The following is a 21,413-nucleotide window of genomic DNA, read 5'->3' on the forward strand; positions in this document are numbered from 1 at the left end:
TCCATCTTTTATACCACAACCCTCATATAATGCTAAAGGTTCCAGAAAAGTGAGCCTGTATTTGTTTATCTGCCTCTAGGTGTTCCAAGCATGTGGCACTCCGGTTGGGTTAAGCACTGGAAGTCCGACGCTTCACGAACCGAAGAAAAAGAAAAGTGGCTCCCCGACGGCTTCGGAGTCCAAACTCTCACCTACTGCAGGTCTCAGACTTGAGATGCAGGTGTGTTTAGGCCTCCATTACGATGCTCTAAATCAGGGGTCGGCAACCTATGACACGCGAAGGGTTAACCAGTGGCATAATAATGACTATTTTTTAAGAATGCGCATTTTTACCTTAAATTTAGGCATCTGTAGTTGCACGCCGTGTTGCTTAGAGGCTTCACAGCAGGGCCCCTCTTCTTCTGCTCCGTGTGTGAGTGTGTGTCTGCACAGCGACTCGAAGAAATCCGTGTTTCGACCCAGCCACAGAAACACCGGTAAATGAATGAATAATGACAGCTCCTTCAGCGCAAAAATTTCGTTCTTTGACTGACGACTTGTGCAAAAAATGACTATGCTGTTTGTGCATTATGCCTCGAGAGCGTTGTACCCCGCACATCAAGTGTTAAACGTCATTACGAGACGAAACATGAATTCAAGGCGTAGATATTAAAACGAGCTGTGTCCGGCACACAAACACAGACCCAAAAAACCTTTGTCACTGCCAATGTTCCCTGTAATTTTCCACGGGTCTGAGCGTTCACACAAAGTCGGTGAGCAACGCCTGAAACAACAGTGAGCAACGGCAATACCAAGTGTGGCAACTGAGTCATTATCAAACATGTCCAAAACTTGGCATCACGTTACATTTTGCTGAGTTTCCGGCAAGGCAAAATTATTTTTCACTTTTGAATGAATTGACTCATGAATGATTGCAAAGGTTGTACAGCCTTCAAACATCATTTGTTTTTACAATTCTTTCACAAGATTTTCATTTCTTTTTTTTTCCTGGTATCTTTGGTCGCATAATACTAACATTTTTGGGGGCTTATTTAGTCGGTTGCACGATACAGAACTGTATTTTATCACATTTTTTTAGTGGAGGGACAATGTTGGCAACAAGATTGACTTGGTATAATTGGAAATTATTTGAATGCAACACAAACTTTTTCTTCTTTTTCCCTGTTTTTTTAATTCCTTTAAAATAATCTCATTGTGTTTATTTTTTCCTAGCTCTTACCTTTTTCTTTTTGTTCTCTATTTACTTTTTTTACTTTGTTTCTTTCTTTTCTTTTTTTCTGGCTTTTTTCTGAATTTTTCCTTATTTTTTCTACTTTGGCATTTTTTTCTTTTTTGTTCTATTTCCCCCCTTCCTTAAAGTCATTTTGTGCACAATTTTACATAACATTTGGTCGTGTAGGGATTAAAGAAGCAAAAACAACCTGAAGAGCCGTTTGGGACCCGAAAGAGCCGGTTCCTTTTAGTGAGCCGAGCCGAAGAAGCCGGTTCTCGAAAAACTCTAAGGACTTTACTCAACTGCGTTCGACTTAGAGCTTGACTTCAAAGTACCGCATTTAGAAAACAGCGTCAAGGGAACCCGTGTATTTTTACCTTCATGCACTGTAACTTTGACTTAATTCGCTTCTTAATTAGCAATTTTGAGCCTTGATTTTTGTGCGCTGGCTAGATTTTCTTCTGCGCTGAGAATGTGCGGGCAGTGCGCGATTGCGCGCGCGCGGTTTAGAGGGAACATTGGTCACTGCTAAAAACACCACCACTGAAGCAAGTTATCACATTGCTCACTGCATAGCAAAGCACGGAAATACATTTATATCTGCGACCAAATCAGCTGTTATTTCTGTAGCACTTATTTTCAAGTCGCCTTCTGCCTTGTTACTGTTATTTCAACTTTTGATATTTTCTGCAATAGGATTTCATTGATGAATGGTATGCTAGCTGTCCATATCACTTGTTTGTGATTGTAGTTTATTGTTGATGAAAAATGGTTGATTCTGGTTGATTCATGTGGTAAAAAGTCAAAGTCATGGATGTCTACAGGCCTCTCCACATGTTGCTCACATTAATTTTTTAGTTTATTCATGAACAAGAATAGTGGAAGATAAATTAGTCAGTTATACTATTTCAATGTATATACATGTTGTATATTCGGACTGGTGTCATATAACAGCTCTTTCCGATATTTTCAGATATAAAACAATGTTTTTCGAGTCATTGATCTTGGTGCGGCACTCCAAACCGAAAAGGTTGCTGACCCCTGCTCTAAATTACTCAGATAATCAAGATTGATACACAAGGGTTCTTGATCTTAACGAATGTACATGTTATGTTCAGGTGTCCGATTTCTCCAGTAAATTAAGGGAAATGAGGCAGTATTGGCTCCAACTCCCCATAGCACTTTGCAGCAAATTGGCAGCAGGGGGCGCCAACAAGGATAAATGTTGGAATGGCAATACCAAAGACAGGTGGGAATCCAGTATCTTTTTAGTGTCTTTGAATTGGATTGGTTATTTTGTGACACTGTATATATTCAATTGTCTTTTGTCTTTTGTGTGCTATATTTTGGTACAATTTTGTCATGAAATATGTCTTTATTGAGATGATTACTTTACTTTACTTTACACATGGACATTGCTGTATGCAGGGTTGGGTAGGGTTACTTAAACCGGATTACTTTCAATTACTTTTGGATGACTCCAATACCAAATATGCTAATAAAAGACAAAAGAAACTAAATATGAATAAAAATGATGACACAAAACACGTGGTAAGCTTTCACTCCTGGCTTTTGATCTCACCCCCCTGTGTGGAGTTTGCATGTTCTCCCCGTGCTTGCGTGGGTTTCCTCTGGGCACTCCGGTTTCCTCCCACATTCCAAAAACAGGCATGACAGGCTGATTGGCCGGTATAAATTGTCCCTCGGTGTGAATGAGCGAGCGAATTGTCTGTCCCTGTGTGCCCTGTGATTGGCTGGCATCCAGTTCAGGGTGTTCCCTGCCCACTGCCCGAAGATAGCTGGGATGGGCTCCAGCACCCCCGAGACCCTACTGAGGATAATTGGTGCAGATATTGGATGGATGGGTGGACTTTTTTAACTCTGTTTTTGTTGCACGTCTTATCTCCTCCATCTGTGGAACGCCTTTTGTTATTTCCCTTGCACCCATCAAAAGTGTCAACTTGAGGCGTGTATCTTAATGGACCCTCTCTGCCCAACATCAAGTAGAGCTGGGTGTATTTAGCATAACAGTGAGAATGTAAATTAATTTTTTTGAAAGGCTTAAAGAAATATACAGGATTTTGAATGAGGGAACGGGTTCATAGGCGGCGAAATGGCATGTACACTGCATGTGCTCAGAACACAATTTGGGTCAGATTTTTAATACATTTTCATCAATTTAACCCAAGGTCTACATGTTTCTTTTCTGACCTGCCTGTTTTTAGGATGCTATCATTTTGAATTACCAACAAAACATTAGCAGTACCTTCTCTCACATGAAGTACTTTTCTGATACCGGTGTTTTCTGAAGATACCTTCCTGAGGTGATGGGAGACGGCTTGGCCAATCAGATCAACAATCCTGAAGTGGATCTGGACATCACCAAACCGGATATGACGATTCGGCAACAAATCATGCAGCTCAAAATTATTAGCAACAGGCTAAAGAATGCCATGGATGGCAACGATGTGGACTTCCAGGATGCAAGTGAGTGAATTATGGTAGAGAAGAAGAATTTTACTATTAACCATCAACATTGCTCAAAGAAGCTCAAATCGGTTTAGCACAGTAAAAACATGCTGCAGCTCTCACAAAATTTCACAATCTATAATATGACCCATAATTTTAATGAAATCAAATGAAATTTTGGAAATTTATCGTCCAGTCATATTTATTTGTATAGCCCTGTACTGTATAATGGATTTTTTTCTCTATTTTTTTTATTATGGGCTATTTCAAGAAAGACTACCCTTCATGATTATCCCTGATTTGTCAGGAGACCGGACCAGAACGGAGGCAGGAAGGGAGAACTCATTTGCGTTGACGATCAGAACTTTTATTTAGCAAAATAAAAGTCATCCAACTCTCAAGGACAAAACAAAACAAAAACAGGCTTACAGGCAAACAGGCACTTAGACTAGGAATACTAACAAAACAAGCTTTTACCAAAAACGTGCAAACACAGGTTTCCTCCGTGTGCCCTGGGACTGGCTGGCAACCAGTTGAGGGTGTCCCCTGCCCACTCCCCGATGATTGCTGGGATGGGCTCCAGCACCCCCGCTACCCTATTGAGGATAAGCGGTGCAGCTAATGAGATGAGATATCCTACCCTGTGTATGGTTCTAATTGCAGGTTTTTGAACTTTTTGTTATTATGGCCCCAGATCTCTGCACAATATGTTAAATATTGCAGAACTAGAGAACAATATAATAAACACAATTCATTATAGTTTCAAAGGAATTTGGCTTTATTAATTATTGAAATGCTTTTAGATACCTTAGTTCGGATGTGTCTGATGTGTGTTTTCCAACTTCATTTATTGTCTATTATGACCCCTAAAAAAGTGTTAAAGTGGTTGAAAAACCCTGGATTAGGACTGAAAGCCAAAATATTCTCATTCCTATGCGACTCAAATGTACTTCTTTCACCCAGGTGAGGACATTAGCGGCTCAGGAAGCGGCATGTGCCTGAGCAGTCAGTGTCTTCGGAGCCGACCCGGACTTTACGCGGACCCTCACGAGGACAGTGTCAAGGGTGGCGCCCCCGCGGGATGCTCCCCGAGCCGCCTCCTATTACCGCTCCTAGTTGCTCTCCTCTGTCGATGATGCCCCGCTTCCTGCCAGACCGAATTCCAAAGAAGGACTCGATCCTCATAGAGGATCAGGAGTTCAGAGCAGGCTACGATTCAATAACTTGTCTGAAAACGAAGGATTCGTTTCGGAATGTAAAGAGGAAAAAAAACTGGTCTTTGGTTTTGTGTGTTCTATAGTCTGCATTTGTTGAGCTGGTTTCAATAAATTCTGAGGTGGAAGACCTTAAAGTACAGTGGAACCTCGGTTTTCAAACGCCTCTCAGTTCGAACGAATCGGTTCTGGACCAAAAATTTCGAGAAATTCTTGCTTCGCTTTTCGTTCAAAAAATCGGAGTTCGAACGTCGGTACGCTAGGGTGCGATGCTGAGCGGCGTACGAGTGTAGATTGCCCCCACCCATCGTGAAGAACTGTTATGACGTGCGCGCGCACTTCTTTTCGCTTTTAATATCGGTGAACGGAGTGTTTTAGCCCCTAATTATGCCTCCGAAGAAGGTCGGTGCAAGCAGCAAAGTTGCTACAGGTGAAAAAAGAAGAGTAGTGCGTACAACTATTGCATTTAAGAAAGAAATAATAGCAAAATATGAAGAAGGTGTGCAAGTTTCCGATCTTGCTATACATACAGCATGAGCACCACAAAGGTAAGAAATCCTATTCATAATTCTTTTCTTTATCCTTTAACCGCTCACCACTTTTTGTGGAGACCCCGGGGCTAAATGACGTATAAACGACCTGATTTTTTTATTTTTACACGTTCATGTTAGCATAATCTTTCGTACGGAATGTACGATTAGCCTGGGTTAGCTTCATGTTTACGTTCATGGTAAACATCCAGGGTGTTGGAACGGATTAAAACGACTTTACATTACTTTTAATGGGAAAAACGATTTTCGGTGATCGAACAAATCGGTTTTCGAACAGGGTTCTAGGATGGATTATGGTCGAGAACAGAGGTTCCACTGTAAATGCAACAACAGGGACAAAACTCAGTGTCGAAATGATGTGGTGCGTTTTCATATTTTTTGCATGTACCGTATTTCCCGCACTATATGGTGCAATGGATTATAAGGCGCACCCCTCAAAAATAATCTTTTGTCATATATTTTTCATACACAAGGCGCACCAGACTATCGGGTGCATTCAATGGAGACGACAGTAAGAACATCCTTGTGAATGAGCGCATATTTTTGCAATAAGATGACGCAATACCACTAGAGTATCAGTGGTACGGATGACATATGAAATGGCATTAGACCTTATAATATTACCATACTATTTTCTTGGTGCCACTACGCTCATTTGCATAGTGCATTCTGATAAATTGTCTCTCTGCTTTTTCACCCGTGCGGCAATAACATTTCGGTTTGTCTAGTGTTTTATTGAAAGATTTTCTGATTTTTCCGTTCCCTCACATCTGTTGAAGAAGTGGTGAGACCGTTAAGCCAAGGGGTGTTAAATTCGTTTTAGCTCCAATGGTTGGAAAAAAACTCATGGGCAGGACTAGTAGATTAAAGAGAGAAAGGGAACACGAGAGGGAAAGTACGAAATAAATGAAATAAGAAAGAGAAAGACGGAAATAAAAGAAGAAAGAGAGAACAAGAGAAAGAGAGAAAGAACGGAGAAAGCAAGAACAGAGAAAGTTTTAGAAAGAGGGACCAGGACCAAATTGTGAAAAAACAAAAGAGAGCAGACAAAAGAGAGAAAAAAGGAGTGTAATATAGAAAGAAAAAGACAGAAATAAAAAGGGAGAGACATAGAGAAAGAAAAAGAAAAAACAAGAGAGAGAAAGAAAGAGAGAGAGAGAAAACGAGAGATAGTGAAAGAGAGAAAATAAAGAGGGAGAAAAAAGAGAGTAACAAAGAGAGAAGAGAGGGATAATAAAAGAGAGAAAATCAAGAGAGAGACATACATAGAGAAAGAAAAAGAAAAAACAAGAGAGAGAAAGAAAGAGGGAGAGAGAAAATGAGAGATATTGAAAGAGAGAAAACAAAGAGGGAGAAATAAGAGAGTAACATAAAGAGAAGGGAGAGATAATAAAAGAGAGAAAAACAAGAGAAGATGACAGAAAGGTAGAGAAAGAGAGATGAGCGTAAAAGAGAGAGAGAAACAAATAAAGGAGAGAAAGAAAAGTCTAAAGAGAAAGAGCGTTCAATGGAGAAAAGGAGAAAGAGGATCAAAAAGAGAGGGATTGAAAAAGAGAAGAGAGGGATAATAAAAGAGAGAAAAACAAGAGAGACATAGAGAAAGAAAAAGAAAAAACAAGAGAAAGAAAGAGGGAGAGAGAAAATGAGAGATAGTGAAAGAGAGAAAACAAAGAAGGAGAAATAAGAGAGTAACATAGAGAGAAGGGAGAGATTATAAAAGAGCGAAAAACAAGAGAAGATGACAGAAAGGTAGAGAAAGAGAGATGAGCGTAAAAGAGAGAGAGAGAAACAAATAAAGGAGAGAAAGAAAAGGCTAAAAAGAAAGAGAGCGTTCAAAAGAAGAAAGAGGATCAAAAAGAGACGGATTGAAAAAGAGAGAGAAAGTAAATGATATAGCTCCAGTTGCTTTGTGAGTGGTGCTTGACTTTGTCCTTAACAAGCGGACATATTTCAAACTGCAGCCATTTTTTTCTCTTGTGCTTCTCTGGGTATTGTCTTACGGGCCAGATTAAAAACCTCGGTGGGCTGCGCAGCCGCATGTTTGACACCGGTGGTTTAATCGATCAGAATGCACTATGCAATTCAGTGTTCCTGGCACCTTGACTAAAATAGTATGTTCATGAGATACGGTCTATCGCCCTGTCGTCTTTTCGTGATCTAGTGGAAAAGTGTTGGAACTTTCTCTAACATTACACAGATTCGATTCCCATGACATCAATATTTTACCATTTAGGTCATCAATGCTAATCAGTTTGATCAAACATTGCTCAAATACTTAAGTTAACACATACTTATAACTGCTGTATGCATTCCCAATCTTATCTGCCGTATGCTATGCTACATTAGCGCTTTTGGTTATAAAGCGCATTTTTAAATTTCTGGCCAAATCAGAGCACCTTATAGTCCGGAAATTACGGTAATTTCTTTTTGATCAGGTGTGTAGCCAAAGAAAAAGAACGTGTCAACTATAAATGTCTGTATATCGATCAATAATATTTAAATTTCTTCAGAAACAAGACTACATTTCGGTTCATACGAGCAAGAAGTTGTTTATAACCTGTGATGTAATCGTCAAGATTTTGTGGTTGGTGTAATGGCTTCAGAAAATATGTGTCGGGATTTCTTCGGCTTCCGGATTGACTTCTATGTTTTGACAGCAAACTGTTCAAAATATGTGAAAATGTGATTCCCAAATTATTTTTCTACTACCGGGTGTAACATGCTACAATAGAACTTGTTCTGAGTGCAACATGACCTTGTGGATCACCGTTACTGTATTGCGCCAACAGCCCTGGTCGCTGATTGGCTCCTTGCTACTTTTTAAACCCCCCGGCTCCCTGTTACCGGCGTCAGACCGTCCTGCCAACCTACGCTTTTGCTAGGCAAGCACCGTACCCTCAGACAATCTCCTGCTCTGTTTTCTCCTGCCTGTTACCCGTTGCCGACCTGTTTCTGGACCCGTTTCTGCCCTGCTCTTCCGTCCCGGCCATCGACCTGTTTTGCCCTGTTTCCCGCCTGACACTTGTTGCCAGCCTTTTTTCTGGACTCGATTACCGCCCTTGCTCTCCTGTCCCGGCTACAAACCAGCTTTTCTGCCACCCACGACTATCCCCGTGTCTGACGATCATCGGGTCGTGGAAGCAAGCACTGCTCTCTTTTTAAAACGGAGTTAAACGAATACTATTGGGTCCTGTCTCCGTCTCTGACTTGTGACACAAACTAGAAACACCGAAACTGGAAATGGAATGACGCAGAAACTAGAAACACACAAACGAACCTGACTTGAAGTTGTATATGAAAATATCAATGACCCAACCAAGTTTGGTGTCCACACAGTAGAGGTAAGATCGGGCCCAAAAAAAGCACCCGAACCCGACGCAGGCCCGGGGGGTATTAAACCCGACCCGGACCCGGCCCGACTAATTAACTGGATTTGCTGGCCCGGCCCGAGGGGGCCCGAAATTACATATTTTATTTATAAGGAGGGGTGATTTATGATAACAAATTAAACTCTGCCTTTTGTTACAACATCTAGGCCTAAGTTAAATAAAACTGTATAAACATTTACATCTTTTATATTTCTGTGTCTGCACTGCAATCTGTCATTGACGGTTTTTTTTTTTGAGGTAGCGAAAACATTTAAAGGCGTCCGTCATTTTGACGACTTGATCATTGGGCCATAATCCACAGCAGCAGTAGTAGTACGCCTTTAAGATTTTAGCGCAGCACTTTCATTGAGAGGGGATGTTGACGTGTTGTGCCGACTCCTATGCAAACCCCCCCCCCCCCCCCCGATCGTATTCTATATAAAACGCTTATTAAAACAATAAAGCGAGCTAATTATAATCATTGGGAGATCCTAGTCTATATAACGCGTTTATTTAAACAATAAAGCGCGATCGTATTCTACAGATTGCGTTTTTTAACGCGGATGAAAATCTCACCAACGTCAATGTACGCTTCCGACAAAAGCGATCGTATTCTATATAATACGCTTTAAGACAAAATAAAGCGAGCTAATTATAATCATTGGGAGATCGCGTTTATTTAAACAATAAAGCGCGATCGTATTTTACAAAATGCGTTTGTTAACGCGGATGGAAAAGTCACCCACGTCACTGTACGCTATGATTTCCGCAATCACAACTAATTGTACACAAATAATATTTATTTGATTTACTATAATATCCGTATGTAATGTCTTTTTTATTGTGAATGAAACCCTGGTTGCATTGGATCCCGCGGTGTAAACAAATTGTTGTTTTTTTCATTTAAAATCGGAGGGGGGGAGGAATTTCCATAGGAGTCGGAAAAATAGCGATTACAGCTCCTTCTCCGTTTTATCCAAATTATTTATTTTATAACAAGTATTCCTTGGTCTAGTATCCATACATAGTTTAAGTATATATTTTTAATGAACATTTAACACATTATTAATTAATTTAAAAAAAAAAAAAAAAAAAAAAAAAAAAAAAAAAAAAAAAAAAAAAGCAGGACCGAACCCGACCCGACCCGACCGTATGACTGACATTTCAGGGCCCGACCCGGCCCGAAATTGCCTCGGGTTCGGGTTCGGGTTCGGGCTCGGGCCATAAATCTTACCTCTACCACACAGTAGTATATGAAGGTTTAGGATGATTAGGCACAAAGCTGTGCCTAGTTCAACAGACAGTTGGAGCCCTCTGGTGGAGGGAGGCCTTTTAGACCCGTTACTGCGTTACTCTGCCACTCATTCGTTGCAAATCGTGAATAACAATAAATGTTCGTAGCCGTACAACACATGTATCACAAACAACCCTCGATCCGCCTGCATCCAACACATAAGGGTGGCTGATTACAGTGATGAATTTCCGCTCAGGTAGATATTCTCCCTACTGTCTATACTTGCATCCAATGTTCCCTGTAATTTTCCTTACGGGTCTGAGCGTTCACACAAAGTCGGTGAGCAACGCTAGAAACAACAGTGAGCAACAGCAATCCCAAGTGTGGCAACTAAGTCATTATCAAACATGTCCAAAACCTGACATCACGTTACATTTTGCTGAGTTTCTGGCAATGCAAAATTATTTTTCACTTTTGAATGAATTGACTCATGTATTATTGCAAAGGTTGTACGGCCTACAAACGTCATTTGTTTTTACAACAATTCTTTCACAAGATTTCCATTTCTTTTTTTTCCTGGTATCTTTTGTCGCATAATATGAACATTTTGGGGGGCTTATTCAGTCGGTTGCACGATACACAACTGTATTTAATCACATTTTTAGTGGAAGTACAAAGATTGACTTGGTACAATTGGAAATTATTTGAATGCAACACAAACTTTTTCTTCTTTTTCCCGTTTTTTTTTCTTTTTTTTTTTAAATTTAAAAAAAAAAAACTCATTGTGTTTATTTTTTCCTAGCTGTTACTCTTTTTCTTTTTGTTCTCTATTTACTTTTTTTCTTTGTTTCTTTCTTTTCTTTTTTCCGTCTCTTTTCTGAAATTTTCATTATTTTTTCTCTTCCTTTTATTTGTTTTTTCTCAGCTTTTCACTACTTTTTCATTTTGGTATTTTTTTTCTTTTTTGTTCTATTTCCCCCTTCCTTTAAGTCATTTTGTGCACAATTTTACATAATATTTGGTTGTGTATGGATTAAAGAGGAAAAAAACACCCGAAGAGCCGTTTAGGACCCGAAAGAGCCGGTTCTTTTTAGTGAGCCGAGCCGAAGAAGCCGGTTCTCGAAAAACTCTAATGACTTTACTCAACTACGTTCTACTTCGACCTTGACTTCAAAATACCGCATTTAGAACACAGCATCAGGGGAACCCGTGTATTTTTACCTTCATGCACTGTAACTTTGACTTAATTCGCTTTTTAATGAGCAATTTCGAGCCCTGATTTTTGTGAGCTGGCTAGATTTTCTTGTGCGCGGAAAAGCTCTGGGTAGTGCGCGATTGCGCACGCACGCAGCTTAGAGGGAACATTGCTTGCATCTAAGCCAAATTTACAACTGTAAATTAAATAACCAGGGAGTCAGTTTATATGCGCATATTAGGGTCGCAGCACGTGGCAAAGCTGGTGTGGCTTACACAGGAACAACAAACCTACTGGAAATGAATTGGGTGTACAATAGCACAGAATTTACGGTAAAAATGTGATAAATTTTGGTCCTTGTAAAATTAGTTATGCAATACACCATGCCTGTGTCACGACCAGTACAAGCAGGGGTCCCAAATGTGTAACGTTTTACCCAATGCTTTATTGAGGGATCGGGGAAGTCAGGGAGAGAGGAAACAGACAGCATTCTGGTGCTCGCTGGGCAGAAGAATCAGGAAGCCCTCGTGAACAAAGCGTGGTCGGAGATCGGAACGAGCGAGAAGTCAGGGATCGGGGATCGATACAGGAAACAGAATCGGGATATGGGTAGCCGGGACAGGAGAACGTAGCTTGGTTTGGGGATTGATACAGGAAACAGATTCAGGGTTCGGGTAGCCGGGACAGGAGAACGGAGCTTGGATCGGGGATCGATACAGGAAACAGAATCATGCTTCGGGCAGCCGGGACAGGAAAACAGAGGTCAGATCGGGCATCGATACAGGAAACAGGTCTGGATCAAAATGGGAGCCAGATTCAAAAGTGCTGAGGTTCGCAGACGGACTGACCAGGAGTGAACGAGAATGACGGGTTTAAATAGGCGGAGGACTAATTAGGGAACGAGTGGCTGCTGGGGCTGAAAGAGTGAGCACAAGTGAGGGCAATTGGCAAGTCATGACAGTCTGGAGGGAAAAAAAATGTCTTGGACAGTATCCAGAAGAGGAGACCTTCATGCTGTTTGGAGCCCAGCAACAAACTGGATATGGACTGTCTCAACTAAGTGGTCGTTTTCAAGCTGTCAAGATTGCACACGGCAAGAAATACGAAGGCTTAACTGCTGACACAGGTCAGTGTATATGTTTTTTTCTATTTTTATTTTTTATGATGTGGCTATTTTAAATTAGAGTGTCGGTTTCTATGTGCTCCAAAAACTGTGTATTACTTCAAACCCCAAAAGAAAAACACATTATTTTCCCACATTGAGTGTACATGGTTGAAATCATCAGATGATATTTTTGAATTTCGATATTTCATTTCTGAGTTAATCCACTCTTCCATACAGCAATTTAGAAGCAACACATCAAATTACAACTTCGCTCAATTTTTCCCCCTTTTATGCATTATATACATAAGAATTAGAGTTGTCTGTCCCCGTATGCCCTGCGATTGGCTGGCAACCAGTTCAGGGTGTCCCCTGCCCGATGACTGTTGGGATGGGCTCCAGCACCCCGCGACCCTACTGAGGATAAGCGGTGCAGCTAATGAGATGAAATACATAAGAAATGATCATATTTGTGTTAAATCAACAAAAACTAATCCAAAGAACTGGTTGGAAGTTGTTTTAGTCAACCGAGCCCCCCCAAAAAAAGACTTCTCAGAATAGAGACGGAATTCCCATCACTACGACCAAGGAATATGTTGGGAGGGGCTGCTCCCTTTGTGGGGACTGACACACACATTGTGTGCTGTAGGGGGCAGGAGAGTCCACACAAATGTCTGCCGACATACACGATATGAATAAAATGTCATATGCGCTGCCCTGACTGCCATCGGCACTACATCCACTTTTTTTTGAGCGGGCAGAGCGGGTGCAAGGGTGGGCACTGCCTAGCCCTTTCACCCCCAGACTGTGACTACTTTTTTTTCTGTAACACACCCATACTGGCAGCACAGCGGCGCAGTGGTTAACGCATTTACGGCACAGTTCTGAGGTCATGAGTTCGAACCTTCCTGTGCGGAGTTTGCATGTTCTCGCCGTTCTCCCACATTCCGAATACATGCATGTCAGGTTAATAGTCCCTAGGTGTGATTGAGCGAGTGAGTTGTCTGTCCCCATGTGTCCTGTGACTGGCTGGCAACCAGTTCAGGGTGTCCCCTGCTCACTGCCCGAAGAAACCTGGGATGGGCTCCAGCAGCCCCGCGACCCTACTGAGGATAAGCAGGTGGATGGACGCCCAACACTGGTTATAATAAATATGACATCATTTCAAATTGTATATCTGTCAACCTGTACGTTTTTGCTGTACAAAGTACGTTTATCATGCATTTTAAGACGTGTACGACGTACAAGAAAATCTGTACGGAAAAACGAAATTTTGTCAATGATGGGTACCATCCGGTATACGCCGACTATCACCAAACGGCAAATCAATCAAGTCAAACGAGTTCGCCGCGGTAGCCTCTATCTCTGTATCGTTTTTTTTCCGTTGCAAACGAAGCGAGCGTGGTTCTCAAAATACATTGGATTTCACGTGCAAGTTGAGTGGTGAAAGGAAGTCCGTCTCTTTTTAGAAAACCGGCTTTTTCGGCTCAACTCGTTAAAGAGAGCCGGCTCTCAAACGGCTCACTTGCTTTGATGCATTATATTACAGATTATCTCATCTCATCTCATCAGCCGTACCGCTTATCCTCATTAGGGTCGCGGGGGGGCTGGAGCCCATCCCAACCATCTCCGGGCAGTGGGCAGGGGACACCCTGAACTGGTTGCCAGCCAATCGCAGGGCACACAGGGACAGACAATGCATTCGCTCATTCACAATTATGTTGTTGTTATAAAGAAGTCAAGAAAAAAATGAAGTATAAAAGGAGGAAATGAAAAAAGACAGGTTTGTGGTTATCAATTTAATCAGTATATTACCAACAATAATTGAATGCAGAAAATGTATTATTTTACTTAATTATATTTGCATGTATTTTTTCCTTCTACGGTGAACGTCCTAGCTACTTCATTTTTGAACTTGTTTTTATGATAAATCTCATTAATGTAGAGCAACAAAATGTTAATTAACAATATATAGGATATAACGAAACATGAATGGTGGCGCGTCATTGTGTTGTTATCTCCTCCAAATCCACTGGGTGGCGCTCAGTTTACAAGGGTGACGATGTCCGTTGAGTGAATAAAGCATCCTTGTGATTGGCTGGAGAAGCTTTAAAGAGGCGCTGAGAAGAGATGGGAGAGAGGAGAATCCTCACAGCAGCTCTCAAGCGACTGCGCTCTTGAGTGGCCGTCAAGCGCAATGTTCCAGTCTCCTTCCATCAAGATGGAGATGTGAGTCTTCCTTGATGGATATTTTTGCTTCCAGCCGGAGAAAGAAAGAGGACCAACGGATACTGATTGGGGCAATGACGGCCACTTTGGCGGCGCTTCTTCTCTATGGAGTCACTTCAGTGGGCGCAGTGGAAGGTGGGACTGATGACACATTTTTATTTCAATTTTCTTTTCTTAGAGGTCTATATCGTCTTTGTTTGTATACATTTAACGAAATATGTAGTATCCCAGTGTTAGTATTTTTTTTCCTCATTTTAGCCTGAAGGCGTTACCAGAGGGGGGAAAGGGTGGGCAGTGCCCACCCAATGAAAAGTGAAAATGGGAAAAATGAAACAAAAGAGAAGAAAAAAAAAGGAAAAATAGAAGAAAAAGGCAATGTTAAAAAAGTAGGAAAAAAGAAAAAGATAGACTTTTGAGGGACCCTTGATCAATATATTACCAATAATAAAGTACTATTTTGCACAAAAGTGAGTTCATAATTTTAGTCAACCGAGCCGAAAAAACTTCTCAGAATTATATATGTCATGTCATGTCATTAGCCGTACCGCTTATCCTCATTAGGGTCGCGGGGGTGCTGGAGCCCATCCCAGCAATCTTCGGGCAGTGGGCAGGGGACACCCTGAACTGGTTGCCAACCAATCGCAGGGCACACGGGGACAGACAACTCGCTCGCTCATTCACACCTAGGGACAATTTGGACCGGCCAATTCACCTGAAATGCATGTTTTTGGAACGTGGGAGGAAACCGGAGTGCCCGGAGGAAACCCACGCAAGCACGGGGAGAACATACAAACTCCGCACAGGAAGTCTGGAGCTGGATTTGAACCCACGCAGGAGGTGTTTATTGTAAAAAAAATACTAACTCACTCCGTGCAAAATAGTACATTATTATTGGTAATATATTAATCAAGGGTCCTCCAAAAGTGTCAGAAACCAGAACAGGATCAGGACCCAAACGTGTGACGTTCTTACACAAGCACAGGGGAATCACATCGGTAATCCTGACAAAAAGGTTTTTTCTTTTTGTCTACTACATTATAATACTTTTTTCACTCTTCAGTGGACTTATAACTCATTTAAACATGCTACCTTTTAATAAACGGTAAATGGTCTGCTTTTCAAGTCATTGAAGACTTCCCAAAGCGCTTTACAATGTACTTCACTCTTACCCATTTACACACACTCACACACCAATAGCGGCCATACAGCCATTCAAGGCGCCGACCTGCTTATTGGGGGCTTTAGGGATTCAGTGTCTTTGCACCCAAAAAAAAAATATTAAAAAAATAACAGAGTAAAGATAAAGTAAACTAAATCATAGCTGTACTTCTAATACATGGACATAATGACCCGAATTGTATTTTTAGCTGCTGGCGCGTCAGTCTGCTGTAAATAATTTAACTTTTATTGTTAACGATTTGGGGCAGCACGGCGGTGCAGTGGTTAGCGCGTGTGGGGCACAGTTCTGAGGTCGTGGGTTCAAATCCAGCTACCAATTTTCCTGTGCAGAGATTGTATGTTCTCCCCGTGCTTGTGTGGGTTTCCTCCGGGCACTCTGGTTTCCTCCCACATTCCAAAAACATGCATGTCAGGTTACTTGGCCGGTCCAAATTGTCCCTAGGTGTGAATGAGCAAGCGAATTGTCTGTCCCTGCGACTGGCTGGCAACCAGTTCAGGGTGTCCCCTGCCCACTGCCCGGAGAAAGCTGGGATGGGCTCCAGCACCTACAGAGGATAAGCGGTGCAGATAATGGATGGATGTTAACGCTTTGCTTAAAAAAATCTCCGACACTTCAACATTTACTTGAACATTTCAAACCATGCACTACTCCAATAAGTATTTTATGACATGTTTATCCTGGAGTACCGCGTCTATTCTCATTATTAAGAACAATCCTCAACTGGCCCTGAAATGCATCTGGACAAGAAGACGTTTCTTTTTTTAAAATCTTTTTTAATTTGTTTACTTTTCAGTGAACTAGGCAAAATGACATCCACCTTATTTGTTTCGGGTGGCATGCTTTTGAATGGATGGAACAACAGCGCCCCCTTTCGGACGGTTCCTGAATATATTGATTTACCATGTACCAAAAATCAAATCTGATAACATGGAGTTTTGAACTTAAATAAAACTTCCAAGGCAATGTCCTGATAAAATAATGTTCTCACCTATGTAATTATGTCGATTGAAGGGGCATTCTCAAGCACAGAACATTGTGCAAATTTCTAACTTATTTGGCTTTCTAACAAGTTTAGCAATTTCGAACACCGTCACCCGATACTGTGAGTATAAGATATCTAAGACCACGCCCGTAGAGGCATGATCTGGTCGAGCGTCACTGGTCCTTATAAAAAGAATAAGCTGAGCGATAGCTTTCCTCTTTTCTTCTGCCCGGCTGGTTGGTCTCGCATGACCGTCGTGCCAAGCGACCATGCGGCCTTGAGTTTGAGATGTGGGCCATACGTTGCGACCATCAAAAGCACAAGACCAAATCTCTTCGCAACAACAAGTAAGAGGACGGTTTCAAATTTAACACCATGCTTGCTGCTTCTTGGGAATGAGCATTTTTTTATGATCAAGGGAGTCCCCCCAAATCGACTAGCATTATAGCGGGAAACTTTCTTTTTCTGCTAGTATCTTTCAGCGGTCGAAATAGCGGTCATAAACCCCGGCGCCTTCCCGTCCCCTTTTTTTCCCATCATTAATTATCTGTGTTAATAAATTGTGTGTGTTATTTCAATCGGCTCGGTCCATTGAATCCATTTTATTTTTTCGTAATTCATATCAGAACTCAAAGAACTCAACGTAAGAAGTTATTTTTTTTTATCAGTGTAAGAAATTCTAGCATCCTTCAGAAAAAGAGTTATGGTGGAGCACCAGCAATACCTAGAGGCAAATTTGTTTACTGATTGCAGTAAAGAATTATTGGTTTCAATCCGAAGGATTTTCAAAATCAAAGCTAGAAAAATCCCTACACAGGTCTTGGGTTCAATTCCATCTACCAATTGCATGTTCTCATTATGCCTGTATGGGTTTCCGCCGAGCACTCCGGTTTCCTCCCAGTTTCCAAAGATCATGCCTGGCAAATGGACTGCTGACTCCAAATCGTGCCTAGTCTATGTGAGTTCTGTAATTGGCTGTCAATTGTTAGTATTAAAAAAGTACCGTTTACCAATTTAACTAAGTGAACTCCATCGAATTAGCGGAATTAGTGTCGCTCGAGTCTCTGTCAAGCCTCCTCTCTCGCTCTTCTTTTTTCCTCCTCTCTACCCACGTCTCTGCAAGTTTGTGTGCCGGCTCCTCCCATGGGCGTGCCAGGAAAACCCCCACGCTCGATGTCTGAAATGGTTAAAACATTCCGCATTCGGATCGGCGTGACCTGTCATTGAATTTCAGCTTACCTGGTGAAAATCTTCATCGCATTTGATAAATGTAACTTGTATTTAATCGTATAAAATCCTTTATGGTAAAATGTATAAAATCGATCAGTGTGTCCCATGGTGTCTCCTCTCGGTTGGGAGGACTCCGGCATACCCGCAAACCCAGAGAGGAAAATGAATAAGGGAATATTGTTTATTGGGTTTTTATTGGTGATAAATGTTGAAAAGTACACTGCGATATACAAAGTAACAACCAATCACAATTCAGGTTTAGTCCCGAATTCCCTGATTGAGCCTTTTGCAACTGTGATTTATTTCCAAACCTAGCAAACTGGCCATCCGCCTTGTGAAAATAAGCAGGAGGATTTGCTGCATAATTCATGTCCAGCAAACACACCATCAATCGGAATGCCATAAATGCATACCGGGATCTCATGCAGAACAGAAAATGTTGAAAGAGCCATATCAAACCAAAAAAAACCAAAAACAAATTTGTCTGGAGCTGCAAAAAATGGAAAGCTTTATTAAAAGCCTTTTAATGAATGTGTTTGAAAGGGGCTCCGCTCGGCTCTCACAGGAAAGACGGGAGAGAGGAAAACAAGCGAAGGAGCTGATTTCCCCCTCGTCTCATAGTTATTTAGTAAAACCCGGAGTTGAAGTGTAATCTTTATTTTACACATTTTTAAAGCATTAGTTTGTCGCATTCTCTCTTTCTCTCTTCCATTTTCCATGTATTTTTCCTTTGCTTGTCTTTCTTTTTCTGTGTCTTTTTCTTTTTCCTTTCTCTCTTTCTTTCTCACTCTCCTTTGCTTTTCTCTCTATTTTTTCATTTTTCTTTCTCTCTTTTTTGCTTTTCCCGTGTCTTTCCTCTTTCTCACTTTCTTTCGTTCCCACTCTCTTTCCATCTCTCTTACTTTTTTACGCTCTCTCTCTTTCGCTCTATCCTGTTCTATGTATTTTTCTCTCTGTGTGCCCTTTCTTTTTCTGTGTCTTTTCCCCTTTCTTTTCTCTCTTACTCTCTCTCTTTCTCATTCTCTTTTGCTTTTTTCATTTCTCTCTCTCTCTTTTTTTCTCTTCCCCATCCCTCCTTTTGCTCACTTTCTCGCATTCTCATTCTCTTTCTCTCTCTCTTACTTTTTCACGCTTTGTCTCTTTCACTTTATCTTTTTCTATGTATTTTCCCCTTTTTTGCTCTTTCTTTTTCCATGTCATATTCCCTCTCTTCCCTCTCTTTCTTCTTCTCACTTTTTTTTCTCCCTCTTTTTTCATTCCTTTCTCTCTCTTTTTTCTCTGTCTCTCTCTTTCTCTCTTCCTTTTTCGATTTATTTTTCCTTTGCTTGTCTCTCTTTCTTTTTATGTGTCTTTTTCCCTTTCTTTTCTCTCTTTCTCTCTCTCTTTCTCACTCTCTTTTGCTTTTCTCCCTCTTTTTTCTTTCTCTTTCTCTCTTTTTTCTCTTCCCCATCCCTCCTTTTTCTCACCTTCTTTTTATATGTATTTTTCCCTTTTTTTGCTCTTTCTTTTTCCATGTCATATTCCCTCTCTTCCCTCTCTTTCTTCTTCTCACTTTTTTTTCTCCCTCTTTTTTCATTCCTCTCTCTCTCTCTTTTCTCTGTCTCTCTCTTTCTCTCTTCCTTTTTCGATGTATTTTTCCTTTGCTTGTCTCTCTTTCTTTTTATGTGTCTTTTTCCCTTTCTTTTCTCTCTTTCTCTCTCTCTTTCTCACTCTCTTTTGCTTTTCTCCCTCTTTTTTCTTTCTCTTTCTCTCTTTTTTCTCTTCCCCATCCCTCCTTTTTCTCACCTTCTTTTTATATGTATTTTTCCCTCTTTTTGCTCTTTCTTTTTCCCTGTCATAGTCCCTCTATTTCTTCCTCACACCATTTCTTTTTTTCTCCCTCTTTTTTTTAATTTCTCTCTCTCTTTTTCCTGTCTCTCTCTCCCCGTTTTCTCACTTTCTCTCTTTCTCACCCTCACTCTATTTTTCACGCACTCTCGTTTTCTTTCTCTTCCTCACTTTGAGTCTTTCTCTTTTCACTTCCCTCATTCTTTTTCTTTCTTTATCTCTCTTTATATATTTCTCTTTGGTTCTCTCCTTCTCAATTTCTTTTTCTCGTTATATCTATCTCTCTTTTTCATGTCTTTTTTCTTTCTTTTCTCTCATTCTTTATCTTCCTGCCTCCTTTTTTCCTCCCTTTCCCCTGCCATGTGCGCTCTCTTCTGTCACTCTTTTTCTTCCTCTCTCTTTCTCTCTCTGATGCTCTCTCTTAGGCTGTCCCCATGTTCTATCTCGTTTTCTCCCTCCATCTTTCTCTCTAACCTTCTCGTCGACTATGTGGCCCCTGAACCGAGTTTGAAACCCCTGGCCCAGATTGTCCACCCACCGGGCTCTCACAAAATTCTATGAGAAAGACTGAAATGCAGAAGACAAGGCAGGACAGAAATGGGCAAAGCAGCAAGACGACAATAAGTAAACACCGATGTAGCAAGGGATTGCATCATATCGCACTTAAGTAAACGACGGCAAACGCATTAGCAGCTATTGCAAGATGAACTAGTTTCATCAATGAATACTTCATGAAATTTCTCCCCTCCCCGATGCTGACTTGAATAAAAGTGTGAGATGAATCCTCTGCGGTGTTCTAATGGTGTGTGTAATGAGAGAGTCTGGAACGGCGCCCCCATTAGGCGGCATGGCAAGTCTATTTTCACTGAGCAGAACTCCGAGCTTGTGTATATGAGAAACAGGGGAAGAGATGCATTGTGGGTTTTGGCTTCTTATGCGACTCCTCCGCACTACCGTACTCCATCGTTATTGTTATTGTGTAGTGACTTGTTTACCTGACTGCCCATTTTGCACATCTGTTCAGCTGCTCCTCTTGCACTCTTTGCACTACTGCATAGTAGCTATAATTATTGAGTGTATCATTTAGTATTTCAATACTCCAACTCAATACTACATATACATATTTATATTTGTACATTCAAGGAAACTGTACGGGTCAGATGTATCGACATTTCGTTCTGTATACGTGTGTACAAGAATGACAATAAAGTATATCTGAATCGGAATCTGAATAAGCGAGCTAAGCGGCTGCCTAGACCCTGCAACCACCAGGGGGCCCCCAAGAGTGGTTCACTTTTTGATGCCAACATTGTCCCAGTTAGCTCCTTGTGTGTCCACTCAAAAATATAAGAAAGATGTCAGGACCAGAACAGAGACAGGACCCACTTGCGTACGTTTCTCTCAGTTTTATTGGGAAGAAAGGAAAGGATTGTACACGCAATCCGGTCGCTGGCCGCAGGGAGCAGGTTGCTTTAAACGCACAACAGGTCAGTAGCCGGGACAGGAGAGCAAAAAACGTGGTCAAGATCAGAAAATGGGTCGAAGCCAGGAAACTGACGGGAGCCGAAACAGGTGTGAGTCAGGGTGGAAAGGCTTGCCTAGCGTAAACTGAGGTTCGC

At 41.3% G+C, this 21,413-nt stretch overlaps 2 protein-coding genes across 2 annotated transcripts in view; both read left to right on the top strand.

Moving 5' to 3' along the window:
* gpc1a (glypican 1a) overlaps nt 1-8,498 on the top strand; it is a 66,696-nt gene extending 58,198 nt beyond the window's left edge. Inside the window, exons 7-10 of the mRNA XM_088350073.1 lie at nt 80-220; nt 2,332-2,462; nt 3,525-3,700; nt 4,646-8,498. Of these exons, the coding sequence (XP_088206199.1) occupies nt 80-220; nt 2,332-2,462; nt 3,525-3,700; nt 4,646-4,818 (621 nt within the window). The 3' untranslated portion in view covers nt 4,819-8,498. The remainder of the gene's footprint in view (nt 1-79; nt 221-2,331; nt 2,463-3,524; nt 3,701-4,645) is intronic.
* Nucleotides 8,499-14,504: 6,006 nt separating this feature from the next.
* The window catches only part of LOC148355409 (ephrin type-B receptor 1-B-like), an 80,641-nt gene continuing 73,732 nt past the window's right edge, over nt 14,505-21,413 (top strand). Inside the window, exon 1 of the mRNA XM_088350172.1 lies at nt 14,505-14,710. Coding sequence (XP_088206298.1) covers nt 14,590-14,710 — 121 coding nt within the window. The 5' untranslated portion in view covers nt 14,505-14,589. The remainder of the gene's footprint in view (nt 14,711-21,413) is intronic.

Source organism: Urocampus carinirostris, chromosome 12 (genome assembly GCF_059441175.1).
Source record: "Urocampus carinirostris isolate Australia breed hairy pipefish chromosome 12, RoL_Ucar_1.0, whole genome shotgun sequence".
In the NCBI taxonomy this organism is placed as follows: domain Eukaryota; kingdom Metazoa; phylum Chordata; class Actinopteri; order Syngnathiformes; family Syngnathidae; genus Urocampus; species Urocampus carinirostris.